General features: G+C 39.1%; 1 protein-coding gene across 1 annotated transcript in view; it reads right to left on the bottom strand.

Moving 5' to 3' along the window:
* LOC137500466 (uncharacterized) overlaps positions 1-14,641 on the bottom strand; it is a 196,848-nt gene extending 182,207 nt beyond the window's left edge. The window contains exon 1 of the mRNA XM_068227363.1: positions 14,593-14,641. Within this exon, the coding sequence (XP_068083464.1) occupies positions 14,593-14,641 (49 nt within the window). The remainder of the gene's footprint in view (positions 1-14,592) is intronic.
* Between the last annotated feature and the right edge of the window lie 1,107 nt (positions 14,642-15,748).

Genomic DNA, 15,748 nt, shown 5'->3' on the forward strand with positions numbered 1-15,748 from the left:
GTATATTTACTTATTTATTTATTCATTTATTTATTTATCAAGGGATATACTACTAAAAGTAGAATAATTAACAAACGGATATAAACTGAATTGTCATCTCTCTCCTTTCGATACCGTAGAAATCGCCTCAATATACCTTTTAAAAAACGGATTTTATAATTAACTAGCAAATATGCCCTGCTTCGCTACGGTATTCTACATTGTATACGGATTTTTCCGTAAATTACTCTAAAGGCAGTGAGTAAGACTATATTAAATTGCACCTACAAACGGACTTTACCATCAGACGACTCGTTCAGTGTTCTACATGGTTGATCCTACGGCATTTTCTCGTATCTCATATATTTATGGGTTAGATTCAGTTATTCATTGAATGGGGTGAAATTTGGTACAGTTTTCACATAGTACTTTATTTTTTTGATACTCATGTGACCCTGGAATCATAAAATTGTGAGAACGTATGGCCACTGGTCATGTCAATGTGCGTGCCCAATGTCATGATTGCATCTTTCCTATAAGTGTGCCAAATGATAACGTAAGTTACAAGTGTAAAAAGTACAAAATTAACTTGAACTCTAGAAATGCAGTACTATTTAACGAATAAGGGATAGAGATACGACAAAATGTCATAGGCCCAAAGTTGTAGATCTCTCCAAATTGAAACACGATCTTTTGTGATAGACTTACGGTTTAGCCGCCAATTATTCCGAAAGAAAGGTCTGCACCGTCGTTAAAATTGCATCCATATTCCAATACTCTCCGGGGCCATTTGCATAGCCTGAAAGATGTATTTCCTCGAAGAAAAGAGTGTTCAGCTTTCGGGATTAGCACTCGCATACATACGGAGTAATTAAGGAACAAAATAATACAGCTAAGAAAGCTGGCATAACTGAGGATAGCCGGATGACGACAAATACGTAAATACCAAGTGAATGTATTGGAAAATCAAACAAACCTCAAATTAAGCTGGTGTGAGTTATGGATATAAGAAAGTGGTAACAGAGGAGAAATTTAGGCGCAGGGATTCTTAGGTAAACAGATAAGAAGATGAGTAATGGTGTTATTACTTGAACTATTCGAGGACGGTTATAACCTCCAACGATATTCCGCTAATATCCCGCGGAATGGCCGATTGACGCCTTTCTCGCCTTCTACACAAGGAATAACCACGAATTTAAAGGCAGGATGAGGAAAATGGCAATACGTTACTTCCCTGCTGGCATAAAGTCAGAGACGTTACCTGTTGGTTCATTGTCGATCTGTCGGTCCCTCAATGCAGAGCATGATACCCACAGAAAATAGTAAATTTCTGCGTCATTTGAAGAGTAAGGTAAATTATGAACATAACGAAAGTTGTTTATAATGAACATGCGTTTCACATACGGTCCACGGAATTTACAGAAAATCAATAGTATAAGAGAAAATAGAGGAAAACCATTCTGGTTTTCCTATAAACCCTCCCTCTATTCAAAGAATTTAATATGATGTGCATATCGAAACCTTTCGCGGGATGAGTATAATCTAAATATGAAGTTTGGTTGAGATCTATTCAGCCGTTTCGCCGTGATGGTGGAACAAACAGACAAACAGACAGACAGACACGAAAGATAAAAACCACCGATTCGGTTTGAGTTGATCCAAAACGGATAATTATCTGAAAAATTGCAAAACAAACGAAATTACAGACAGCGGACCCCCTACAACTTTATTTATATAGATATCAAGCCGGCTCCTATAGAGTTGATTGTAGAACTGGGGAAAATAAAACGAGAAAAAAGATTTAAGTACTTAGCCGAGTGGATTGTACCTAGCAACACTGAGAAAGTAGCGTTCAGGTCTAGGATCAACAAGATAGAAGTGGCATACCAACTAACTACAGATATCTACAACATAAGATCCTGAAAAAGATCCTAGGACCATCCGAGGAAATGGTGAGTACAGAAGACGACATAACAGTGAAATATACCTCCATGTGGAAAGGATAACGGGCACCATTCGGAAACGGAAGATTAACTTTTACTGCCACATAGTATGTATAAGCCCGCAATGATTGAACGACCGCATATTTTCTTATTTTGTAAACGAGAAAACCAAGGGACCCTACTTCACCGAAGTTCAAAAAGACCTTCAAGAAATAAGGATCACACATGAAGACATCCAGGAACATTCCTTCCAGAAGACAGTTCGCGTATACCAACGATTCCAAGAAAATCCGAAGTTGAAAACAGGCAAGAAGTGGACTGGTGAAAGAAACCAGACTCACAGAATGCGAATGCGAGAATACTGGAAAGAATGAAAGCTCAATGATGCAAACGGTTGAAATAACGTGGTCTACATGCGGCCGAAACGAAGCAGAATCATACTTAGTGTACAGCAGTCAGGTGTCAGTATAGTTGCCAAAAATATAGTTCAAAATCACTGCTTACCTCCCAATGCAGACGAAGAAAACACCCACAGTATTCCTTGCCTGTCGTAAGGGGTGACCAAATGATGATTGTATTAGAACCATGAAACTACTTGTAATTAGTACCATCACGCGGGGAAGAACATGCTAGTAGTACCACTATGTAAGGTGCACAATAGGTTTGTGATTAGTAGAGGCAGAGAGTGTTTCACTGTGGTTTTCCAGTACCCGTGATTAGTACCATTGCGAGAAACACCATGGGTTTGGGTGTTGCCTGTGATTTGTACCACTATATGAGCGACACCGTGGGTCTGGGTTGCCTGTTATTAGTACCCACTATGTGAGGAACACCACGGGAACACTGGCACCTGTGATTAGTACATTTACGTGAGGAACACCATAGGTCTGCGTTACCTGTGCGAAGTTCAATACTTGTGTGTAGTACCATAATGTGTCTACGCTGCTTTCGATTAGTACTGCAACATGACAAATACTATGGTTCTGCTTTACTGGCGATAAGTACCATTATGAGGGGCCACTGACTTGGATTTTGGACCCCTTTACACAACAAGCATCCTCGATTCAAGATTGCGCTTTAGAAGCTGTGCCTTGGTTAGTAATATTATTTTGTATGTTAGTTCCCGGGTTTAGTAATACTATTTTGTATGTTAGTTCCCGGGTCGGATCCACTGATTGTTTTAAATTCATATCCATTCATTTATTCTTCATCACATTTTTTATTCTGGTCAGTGAAAGATTTTGAACTTTTAAATTGTCATCACATTTCGTACCGTTAGGGGCCGATGACCTAGATGTTAGGCCCCTTTAAACAACAAGCATCATCATCATCATCATTCTCAAGTATACACGCGTTCTGGTTGGATTACTATCTGATAGTGTCGTATTTAGTCCTAATTGAAATCGCTCCCTTGTTGTATGTGTTTTTCGTAAGGTGGAATGCAAGCTCCATTTTTCATTATTATATAATTGTATTAACAACGTAAAATTCAATACGATGCAAATAAATTCCCGATTTTCCACATGACACTTTTCAAGCCATGTCTCATAAATTGTCCTGCAGTCTATCTCGTACGGGCCAGCCAGTATATTGAAACGCCATTCGGGTCAAGTGATTCATTCATTGGTTTGCGAAGCAAGTTCCGGCGCTAAATCAACTTGGAGTTCAGATCGCAAGATTTGATTGGTGATTCACGGGGTGGATGGGAAGCGAACTCAAAAACAGTCATTACTGGAATTACTGGGGTTCAATCTGAACAGTTAACTTCAATAATGCCTTGACCTAAATGGTTAATCCTACAATTGATGCACAGTTGGTTAGAAGAACATCACCTGTTTTCAAGGTTAATTGAATAAAACCTCGACACGATCGGTTGATATTTACGTACGCTTAAATTTCCAAGAAAAGTGCCAGCAATTTCGCTTTGCTAGCTAATTCATGATTCACTAATTCAGGTAGTAAGAATCTGCAAAACCTAGAACTGGAAGAATAATGGCCCTGGCATAAATTAATTTAGCTTTGGCATTTAGCTTTGGAGAGCAATAAACCACCATCTCCCAAATGTCAGTTCTTACCGGGTGAGTTGGCCGTGCCGTTAGGGGCGCGCAGCTGTGAGCTTTCATCCGGGAGTTAGTAGGTTTGAATCCCACTGTCGGCAGCCCTGATAATGGTGTTCCGTGGTTTCCCATTTTCACACCAGGCAAATGCTGGGGCTGTACCTTAATAAAGGCCACGGCCGCTTCCTTCCAACTACCAGCCCTTTTCTATCCCATCGTCGCCACCGCAAGACCTATATGTGTCGGTGCGAAGTAAAGCCACTAGCAAAAAAAAAAATGGTCAGCTCTTACCAATATGGCCACACTGCGCTTGCATTCCGTAGACTCTTAGCAAGTTAATGTTCCATCTGACAACATGTTTCCGGCACTTCGGTCATTTCTAACCGATTGTACTGAATGGGACATTGAGCCATTATTATTATTATTATTATTATTATTATTATTATTATTATTATTATTATTATTAGGGACGGGATTTTCAGGCACAGAAAGAATAGATTCCATACTTCTTCAATCAACGTTAGAAGTTACCCCACCGGGGTAGTTGGCTGTGCGGCTTGGGCTGTACCTCAATTAAGGACACGGCCGCTTCCTTTCCACTCCTAGCCCTATCCTATCGTCACCCTAAGAACTATCTGTGTCGGTGCGACATAAAGCAAATTCTAAGAAGTTATTCCATCCGCATAACAAATTTGCCACGAATTTTGCATTAGTAGCAAAGGGCACAGCCAAATAGGGCCTCTGTCGCTTATGCAAAATACCGAAAAGAACACCAGTTTATTATTATTATTATTATTATTATTATTATTATTATTATTAAATAGCCTAATAATAAAAAACTAAATAGCAGTATATAAAGTAACTTAATTTCACCGATTGACACTATTATATCAATATTATTTACATTCTTGTAATTATTAGTATTCAGTCGAAGTTAACGAACTACTGTGATTAGTGGGTATTGGTTCACAAGTGGGGTGTTCACTGGATTGTAGGATGAATGTCACGTAATTAGTGAAGTCACTTCCTGAAACAATATAAATACGAGTACAGTCTGATGAAATACCTTACACATTCTTTAGTCCACATTATGGCCTACCTTCCAGCCCTGGATCGCGTACCAGCCAATGCATTTGGGTTCTTGGAAAGAAAACTCGCTTCTTTGTGATTCGAATTGCACGTATAATCAGAGGTTTCGTGGTTGAACACGATTAAAATCTAGAAATTTGATTACCAAGTCTACTCCATCATGCTAAAGATAATCCATTCGATATAATCAGTATGCCTAGGAGAACATACGTACAGACACTTATTCGTTTTTCCCTCAAAATAAATAAATAAATAAATAAATAAATAAATAAATAAATAAATAAATGATGAGATGAGATTAAGTTATATGGCATGTTTTTAGGCCCGGATGCCAACCTCAATTGAGGAGCTAATAAAGATGAATGATAGTGAACGAAATTGGGTAAGGAGATTAAAGGAAACGACTGTATCCTATTAATTGGAACTATCCCGGCATTTGCCTGAAAGTGAAAATATATATCCGTAGAAAACCATTCTCAAAGGGAAGGTCCCTGTGGTTAGTACTCTTATGTGAAGAACACCATAGGTTTGCGTTGCCTGTAAATGGCGCCGCAAAGTGAGAAAAACATAGGTCTGTATTATATGTCGAATTTCATAACCTCTGAGTAGTACAATAATGTATGGACTACCGCAAGTCTGCTACTTTTGATTAGTACCGCAACAGGACAGATACCATGGTTCTACATTACTAGCGATAAGTATCATTCTGAGGGGCCCTTTACCTGTATTTTGGACCCATTTAGACACCAAGCATCCTCATTTCAGTATTGTGCTTTGGAAGTGGTCCCTTGGTCATTAATACTATTAACAATGATAGTTTTTTGAGTCGGATCCACTGCCTGTTTTAAATTCATGTTTATTCATTCATTCATTCTTCATGACATTATTTATTTTGGTCAGTGGATGATTTTGAACTTTTACTCTGTCGTTTCATTTCGTACAATTAGGTGCCGATGACCTCGATGTTAGGCCCGTTTAAACAACAAGCATCATCATCATCAACCATTCTCAAGGCAGTCGACGGTGGGATTGGAAACCACTCGAACGTAGGGCCTGTCTCCATAGCTGTAGCAGCCACTTTGCTCGGTACCGAAGCCCCAATGTGTAATCACACATCATTTATTGGACGCCATTCAGACTGCCTCCATGTCAATTTTGACGTTTGTTTTTACTCTATCACACGGCAGAGAATCTCGAATTCTATTGGAATTTTGGGATTTTAAAATATATCAGTCTGATTAACACCAAAAGCGTTCGTAGATACCTTTTAGGTGCTAATATCGTGTTGATTAGACGTTCCTCCACCATTCTAAACATTCGTATACGGTACCTCTGCCGGATTTCATCCAGTATTTTGGGAGGACGATTCTCTACCACTTATCTACAGATACAGCTTTACTTAGTATTTCTCGTTAACACGAACACTCCCTTGTTTACTTAACCTGAGGAAGTGTTATTGTTCTTCACTGCCCAATAGTTTAGCATTGTAAGATTTACTCGTAGGTGTCTGTTTTTCTCGTCCTGTTAAAGATGAAGAAAACGTAACAATGTTCAAGAAATATTGTGTACTTGATTAATATACCTTAAATGATAAACATTCAGAATCCTTGCATTCTCGAAGGTATTTCCTTATCAGGTACTTCGTCAACAATCGCTTCCAGCAACTTTCCAGTATCTCTTTCCAGGAACTGTCCGGCCCCTGTATTGTATGCAGCTGACAAGGATGAAGACCTTGCTTTTGATGCGTTGCAGTGCATTAAGACAGATGGGCAGACAAGATGTGAGCGGGCGGGAATCTCAGCCTCATCACGCGAACACCGCGTGGCGTATGACTTCACTGGCCACATTGGTATTCACACACTGATTTATATTTCGAGAGAGAAAACACAGTCTGACATCATGGCGCCGTAATGGGTAGCCAGGTTAGCTCTTGGGGAAGACGTGAGTCATTCAGAGCATGACGTCAGGTCAAACCGAAAAAGATTTAAAAGAAAAGAGTAACAAAGCCTCTAAATGAATAGTAGTTCGATGGTAAACAATGCTTCGACAAGGCGTGCCGTAAACATGGTAGATAACTTTCTTAGTGGATAGATAAATGTGAGGTCAGATCTCTTACAGTCAAATAAATAATGCGTGAGGTCATCGAGCTTCATTATTCCCATCCAACCAATTACCATCACGACGACATGCGCCCAGTATGAAGTGCTGTGGGCGCTAAATGCATGTCTGTATGCAGCTGATGTAGTGTTATTCACGAATTCGGTAACTAATGACCAATTCGTAAGAGGGGCCGTATTAACTTTATCGCGAGTGTCACCTTATAATTGAAAATTTTCACCATGTTGGTTATTCCTGTCCGTATTGACATTTATTCAAATTTCTATAAAATACTTTCCCGCCTTGTCAATACTTTACATCTTTTATTATACCTAATTCCCGTACATGTTTCGAGAGCTAATTACTATCTTCCTCAGTGGTGCCAAAACATCTTTTTTAAATATTTTTAAATAAATAAATAACACCTATTAAGTCAGTCACTATGTTGAACTTAAAATACCACGAACCTGCTACGCAGGCGTAGCAGGGTGAGAGGTGATACTCCCACGTGGCGCGTCCCAGGTAGCGGATAGGGGGGTCCTAACCGGCTTGCCGGCTGACTTGAGGGAAATAAAATACCTTTCGCGGACCAAACACACACCCCTTGTGGGTGGGGAAGGCTGACGAATAATACACCCACGGTATCCCCTGCCTGTCGTGAGAGGCGACTAAAAGGGGCGACCACGGGATGATTGTATTAGAACCATGAAACTACTTGTGATTAGTACCACCACGTGGAGAACACCAAGGGTTGCTTTTGCTCGTGCGTAGTACCACTACATTGGGTACGAAATTGGTTTGTGATTAGTAGCACACAGGAGCACCGTGCGGTCGGCTTTTGCAGTACCTGTGATTAGTACCACCATATGAGCAGAACCATGGGATGATAGCTACCATGGTTCTGCCTTGCCTATGATTAGTACCCACTATATGAGGAACACCACGGGATAGGGAGAGGTCCCTGTGGTTAGTACGGTACTCTTATGTGATGAACACCATAGGTTTGCGTTGCCTGTAAATGGCGCCGCAAAGTGAGAAAAAAATAGGTCTGTATTCTATGTCGGATTTCATAACCTCTGAGTAGTACAATAGTGTGTGGAATACCGCAAGTCTCTGCTACTTTTGATTAGTACCGCAACAGAACAAATGCCATGGTCCTACTTTGCTAGCGATCAGTACCGTTATGAGGGGCCGATAACTTCGATTTAGGACGCCCTATTGACTGCACGCATAATCGATTGTGTTATGCTATAGCAGTAGTCCCTTGGTCAGTAATACTAGTTTGTCACGTCAGTTTATGTGAATGTGAGACCTTGCGGGTCGCAACCACTGATTGTTTTAAATTCATGTCCATCCATTCATTCTTCGTTCTCACACTTTTGAATTCTGGTCAGTGGAGAATTTTAGACTTTCAATATGTCATTCCATTTCGTCTCATTTCGTACCATTAGGCGCCGATGACCTAGATGTTAGGCCCCTTTAAACAACAATCAACAATCATCAATCAATCGAAATTAAAATATTTCAACTTGAAACTTTTTTCTTTTCCTTAAGTCCTAAAAAAGGAAACATTATATTTAATTTTTTTAATCTTAATTCCATTACCTTGTTTATTCCAATAAACCACCAACAAACCAACTTTAGCATATTTTATAGGAATTGGACGGTTAAGATGGCTGACATTGTTGGACATGATTAAGAGGAGGAATTTCCGAATAATATGAGAGGTCTCAGAAATATAGCAGTAAGTTAAAAACAATTACTGGAATAAACAAGATAATGGAATTAAGATTTAAAAAATTAAATATGTTTTTATTTTTTAGGACTTAAGGAAAAGAAAAATGTTTCAAGAAGAGAGCTGAAATATTTTAAGTTCAACATAGTGACTGACTTGATAGGTGTTATTTATTTATTAAAAATTCTATTTAAAGTGTTTTTATTAAATGACAATGTAAATGTAAACTTAGCCACAAAGAAACATTTTAGTTTTTTTTTTACATGTAATAAGGACGTAAGTTCAAAGGGCAGAGCAGATTAGAATTTTAGCATATAGTTGGCTAATTTAATAGACATAAATTTTATGATTTGAAAATTTATATTTCAAGTCTGTAATAAATTGACATAGTAAGTAAGTATGTTGATACACAAAGAAATATGTTATCAATTTCAAGATTTTTGTATATAACTGTTGTGTTGATAAGTATATCTGTTACAATGTACCAAGTCCAAAGATTATTGATGTTTTGGCACTGCTGAGGAAGAGAGTAATTGGCTCTCGAAACATGTACGGGAATTAGGTATAATAAAATATGTAAAGTATTGACAAGGCGGGAAAGTATTTTATAGAAATGTGTCACCTTATATTCAAGTCGGCGAATTTCCGGAGCGGTCTTTACTCCCAAATTCGGAGGTTCGTCTATATGCTTGTCAGGTTATTGCTCTGATCAAGACAACAATGGTCGTATACCGAAGTTAATGTGAGTTACGGTGGTCAACTTTGCCAACGTTAAACTTGTACTTCTGTAACTTCCTCGTTTGAACTTAGGAACACTTACACCTGTATTTAGCATCTACTTTAAGTTCACTGAAAGTGAATTAGGTGATATTCCTAATTTGAATAAGTTTAACAATATAATTTCTCTAACAGCTATCCATTTGTAGGAATTCTTTAATAGAACGAGTTGGCAAGGTTATACCGATCGTGCAGCTAAGAAACAGTCGGGATGAGATGATTAAAAACCTGCCGTTGGTAGCTTTGAAGATGGTTTTCCAGTTTTCAAGATGAGAGCTACGCTTTTTAGTGTCGGCCTACTTAACAAAAGAGCACAGTGGCTCACATCTGACAAAGAAAATAGTTCAATAATAACATTTATATTAATTAATATTAGATATTCTTCTGATATTAGAGCTGTTGTGGGACACATTTAAAAGGAAGGAAGCGCCTTGTTCTTGCTTCTGTAGTGAATTCACAGTTTATATCAATGCAGTGATCATTGATTCAACTCAAACAACATTAATCAAAAAGTTAGTGAAATAACCACCTAATTGATACTTTACTAACTTCTTGATTATATTCATCGATTCGGTCATGAAGTGGACAACTTGTAATAATCAAACAACATTAACATCTTCTATTAACAAATGGTTTTATTTCAGATATCAACCTGCGTTTTCATAAATTAACATTATGTAGAACAAACTGAAAAGGTTATATGGCATCCAATTTTCATACTAGACAGATGTTGAGGCTGCGGCTTAATTAGGGCAATGATCACTACCTGCTTACCCCATCGTCATCGAATTCCTAAACATGTAGGTGGAACGTTCAACAGATAGCAATATAATAATTAGAGTCAGATATTTAAGCTTTTATAGGTTAAATGCAAACTAACTGAAGCAATTAATACGTATAGCTCGACAATAGGACTGCTATGAGATTTGCATACACATCAGGGACTCGGCCTGTTAGAACGCCTGGAATGTATGTTACCCTCACTACATTGCGGAAGAACGGACCAGACGACACTTCCCACGAACCAATTCTGTTTTTTGCATTCTAAACTATTACTGCATAAACATCTGGGATCTAATAATAATAATAATAATAATAATAATAATAATAATAATAATAATAATAATAATAATAATAATAATAATTCTTTCACCCTCTTTGGGGTACGTTGAATCTATCATCTCTCTATGTGTTGTTCTTTTCTTAGTGTCCAGTATTCCTTCATTCTTTGTGATCTTCGTTTCCTCCCATCTTCCGAGTAATAGGTTTGATTTTTAATGAAAGTTTGTCTTGGAACCTTATATTTTAGTCTTATTACTTTAGCTCTTCGATCGAATAGTGAATTTTCTGTATTTTTCAAAATTCTACTAGGTCTTTTTCGGTTTCTTGAAACCAGTTGTATTTTGTTTTGTGGTTACGGAAGAAGTCAAAGACTTGTTGCTTAATCTATTAGAGTTTATTCTGACAAGATGACCACAAAATTTTATCCTTCTTTTTAGCACAGTATCTGAGAGCTTTTCAATTTTCTTGTGGAATGTTTCATTCTTGATTTGTATTATCGAATTATCCTAAAATGTTGGTCCTATGGCCTTTCTTAAAATTTTCCTTTCTTTTAGCTCGAGTTTCTCTATTTCAAAATCCATGTTTAGAGTTTCTGTTACGTATAGTTAGTTACGTATAGTGCTTCTGGTTTAATCATTATTTTATAATATTTTATTATTATTATTATTATTATTATTATTATTAGGCCGAGCGGTTAGAGGCGCGCATCTGTGAGGTTGCATTCGGGGTACACTGGGTTCAAACCCCAGTGTCGGCATCCCTGAACATGGTTTACGGTGGGTCCCCATTTTCACACCAAGAAACTTCTAGTTTGTACCTTAATTAAGGCCACAGCTGCTTACTTCCCACTTCTAAACCTTCCCTATTCCATCGCCACCATAAGACCTATATGTGTCGGTGCGACGTGAAAAGGATTGTAAATAAAGTAACATTATTGGATTGAAAAACGAATTGTGCAAAAATAAGGATTACGAAAACAAAAATTCAAGAAGGAGTTATATTTTTCGATAGGATTAGAAGGTTCGGAGGGTTTTCAGCAAAAAAGGCCTAAGGCGTTCAACTGTCTGGACGGATGACAGAAGCAAAGAAAACAATGAAAGGATGAAGAAGTAGTGGAGAGACTGAAAATACCGATCCATAGATGGCCAAAATCGAAGAGAAAAAGAGTAAAGAATTGTAATATTATCGGTTTTACGTCTCACTAACTACCTTTAAGGCTTCTGGAGACGCCAGGATGCCGGTATTTTGTTTTACAGGAGTTCTTTTAGGTGTCGGCAAATTCACTGATTCAAGAATTATGTATTTGAGCAGAGCCGGGATCAATCCCGCCGATTTGTGCTCAGAAGGCAAGCGCTCTACCCTTTGAGCCAACCAGCTCGTAAACGGAGTTCGATCATCAAATCCTTAAAAGTTGCATATACTTCACTGTGCCTTTTGTTGTGAAATGGACAGTAGGTAATGGTATGATGATAAACGGGGTAAAAGTCAGATGGTGAATTTCACAAATAGGAAAAGTCCTCTGTTTTAATTACTGCGTTGATGGATTGAAAGTTCCTCTAGGGGATCATTGTATGTACCTAGGTGTTAATAAAAGGAAAAATCTCCACTGGGGTAATCTCTTAAATGTGATTTTATATAAAGGGTACAGACCTCTGCACATGGTTACGAGGGTATTTAGGGGTTGTAGTAAGGATGTAAAGGACAGGGCATACAAGTCCCTGGTAAGACCCCAATTAGAGTATGGTTACAGTGCATGGGACATCACCAGTATTACTTGATTCAAGAACTGAAAAAGAATTCAAAGAAAAGCAACTCGATTTGTTCTGGGCGATTTCCGACAAAAGAGTAGCGTTATACATGTCTTGCAAAGTTTGGCCTGGGAAGACTTGGGAGAAATAAGACTACCTGCTCGACTAAGTGGTATGTTCCGAGCTGTCAGTAGAGAGATGGCGTGGAGTGACATTAGTAGACGTATAAGTTTGAGTGGTGTCTTTATAAGTGGGAAAGATAACAATATGAAGACAAAGTTTAAATTCAAGAGGATAAATTGGGGCAAATTTTCGTTTATAGGAAGGGGATTTAGGGATTGGAATAACTTACCAAGGGAGATGTTCAAAAAATTTCCAATTTCTCTGCAATTATTTAGGAAATAACTAGGAAAACAACAGATAGGGAATCGGCCATCTGAGTGACTGCCCTAATGCAGATCAGTATGCATGACTGAAAGAAACGAAGGAGCTATATTCAGGAAGAAAACGAATTTGCACTTATAGAACCGGTGATCAGCAGTGCGGAGATATGATGTCTAATCTCGGAACTGTCCGGGGACACTAGAAGGAAAGAAAAGCTTTGTTCTTGCTTCGGAGGCGAGCTCACGGTTTGCATCAGCGCAGTGGTCAATTGATTCAACTCGTTCACCAGTCGGTCAGTGTTTACGAACGAAGCAGACTAGCCAAGGTTTTGTTATTGTCGTAAAGAACCAGCATCTGGCTAACTACGAGAGGAGAGGAGAGGAGGAGGAGGGGTGACCAATTACTTGGTCCTAATTACTGACCTCCGTCCGCGGATGAGTCACACACAAGAATGTATCAGTAAACTTCTTTACAGGATGCTTTTGATCAACGCCTTTCTTTTATCTGTTCGAGCGCCTCTCTGTGTAGCGCGTAACTACCTGTGGAAGATTGAAATACCTAAGCGTTTCTCTGTTCCATTAATACCTGAAAATGTTATCATTAAGGATGAATCGTGTTCAGAAATATGAGTGTGAAGGAATGTGATGGTGCAGCTCTTTCGAATACTCATACACCAAAATGGCTATAGCATATTATATTCAAAACGTAAAAACTAAAAAAAATACGTAGATCTTCCTGTAAAATATTGACGTGGCATTTTACAACAGTTATAACATTTCCAAGTGGTTTAACGTCATACTGATACTGATACTGACACATTGAAGATTTTCGGCGGTGCAAAGATGGGAAAGGGCTAGGACTAGGAAGGAAGCCACCGTCGATATAATTAAAAAACATTACCATTTTCTTAGGGAGAAAATGGCAAACCACGGAAAACCATCTTCAGGGCTGCCGATGGTGGGATTCTAACCCTCTATCTACCGATTATAAGCTCACAGCTACGCGACCCTAACCGCATGGCTAACTCTCTCGGTAGACACACAAGTATATATATATTTATGCACTTTGTTTTACGTCGCACCGACATAGATGGGTCTTATGGCGACAATGGGACAGGAAAGGACTAGGAGTTGGAAGGAAGTGGTCGTGGCGTTAATGAATGTACAGTCCCGGCATTTTTCCGGTGTGAAAATGGGAAATCTTAGAAACCATCTTCAGGGCTGCCGACAGTGGGGTTCGAACCCTCCATATCCGGAATGAAAGCTGACAGCCGCACGCCCCTAACCGCACGCCAACTTTCTCGATACTCTCACATTGACGATATTTGGCAACACAAGGCTGGGTAAGGTCTACGACTGGGAAGGAAGCCGGGAACAAGATACATCATCAGCATTGGGTTGGGTTGAAAATGGTAAACCACGGAAAACCATCTTCAGGACTTATCGATAGTGGGGTAACAACCCACTATCTCCCGAAAGCAAGGTGATATACATCCTTAAAATATTTCAAGTTGTGTGGAATGACAAGACTTACGGGAATCATCATCATCCACTTAATGAATTAACACGCAGGAACAATGCAAAAGGAAAAAGCAGCGACGTATATTAACTTCATCATTATCCGTACAGACTTCCTTTCCCAACGAACTTACGATAGACGGGCAAGAGAATGGTCTACAACTGAACACATAAGTAACGATGCTCACTTCTTCTCCAACTCACCATTCCCATTTAACCATGGTTTGGCACAACCAATAGTGGCAGACGACATATTAGGAGTATAATGTAGCCGAAACTTGGGTAGGGATGTTATCTTAGTCACTAAGTGACTTAGTGACTTAATCCGCCTGATGCTAGAATATAGAACGCAGGAAGTGATGTATACGAAATTCATGATCTCAACGTCCGACTCGTTGGCTGAACGGTCAGCGTACTGGCCTTCGGTTCAGAGGGTCCCGGGTTCGATTCCCGGCCGGGTCGGGGATTTTAACCTTAATTGGTTAATTCCAATGGCACGGGGGCTGGGTGTATGTGTTGTCTTCATCATCATTTCATCCTCATCACGACGCGCAGGTCACCTACGGGAGTCAACTAGAAAGACCTGCACCTGGCGAGCCGAACCCGTTCTGGGATATCCCGGCACTAAAAGCCATACGACAAAAAAAAATTTATCTCAACCAACGTACGTACGTATATTATTTTAGCACCATTCCTGCACGACAGTGATATTAAAATATTCGTTCGCTGGGCATTCGGACTAAATAGTTTATGGAAATTGCAAAGTGAAGTTTGCCATATTTTCTTGTTGAAATTTCTAAGAACTCTGTATAGCAAACTGCATAGTGTAGCTATATAGCATATAATCTATCTGTTTTGTCTGTACTATTTTTTGCATGATTATTAATAATAATGTTATTTGCTTTAAGTCCCACTAACTACTCCTTTACGATTTTCGGAGACGCCGAGGTGCCGGAATTTAGTCCCGCAGGAGTTATCTTACGTGCCAGTAAATCAACCGCCACGAGGCTGACATATTTGAGCACCTTCAAATACCACCGGACTGAGCCAGGATCGAAAGTGCCAAATTGGGGTCAGAAGGCCAGCGCCTCAACCGTCTGAGCCACTCAGCCCGGCTGCATGGTTATTAGATCAAAATGTAATAAATATAACAATATTTCTGCAAAATTACATTTCCTAATTGTATTTAGAGATCAAGTCATTCTTCCGGCAACTTTTAATATAACTGTCTGATAAGGTTTCGAATACGCCAGTCTCGTGTCGGTAGATTTACTTGCATGTAAGAAACTATTACTCAACAAGTCGTCTCCACACTATCTAAAATAACCGTGAAATTAGGTAATGGGACGTAAAACAAATA

The sequence above is a fragment of the Anabrus simplex genome, chromosome 4 (assembly GCF_040414725.1).
Source record: "Anabrus simplex isolate iqAnaSimp1 chromosome 4, ASM4041472v1, whole genome shotgun sequence".
Taxonomy (NCBI): domain Eukaryota; kingdom Metazoa; phylum Arthropoda; class Insecta; order Orthoptera; family Tettigoniidae; genus Anabrus; species Anabrus simplex.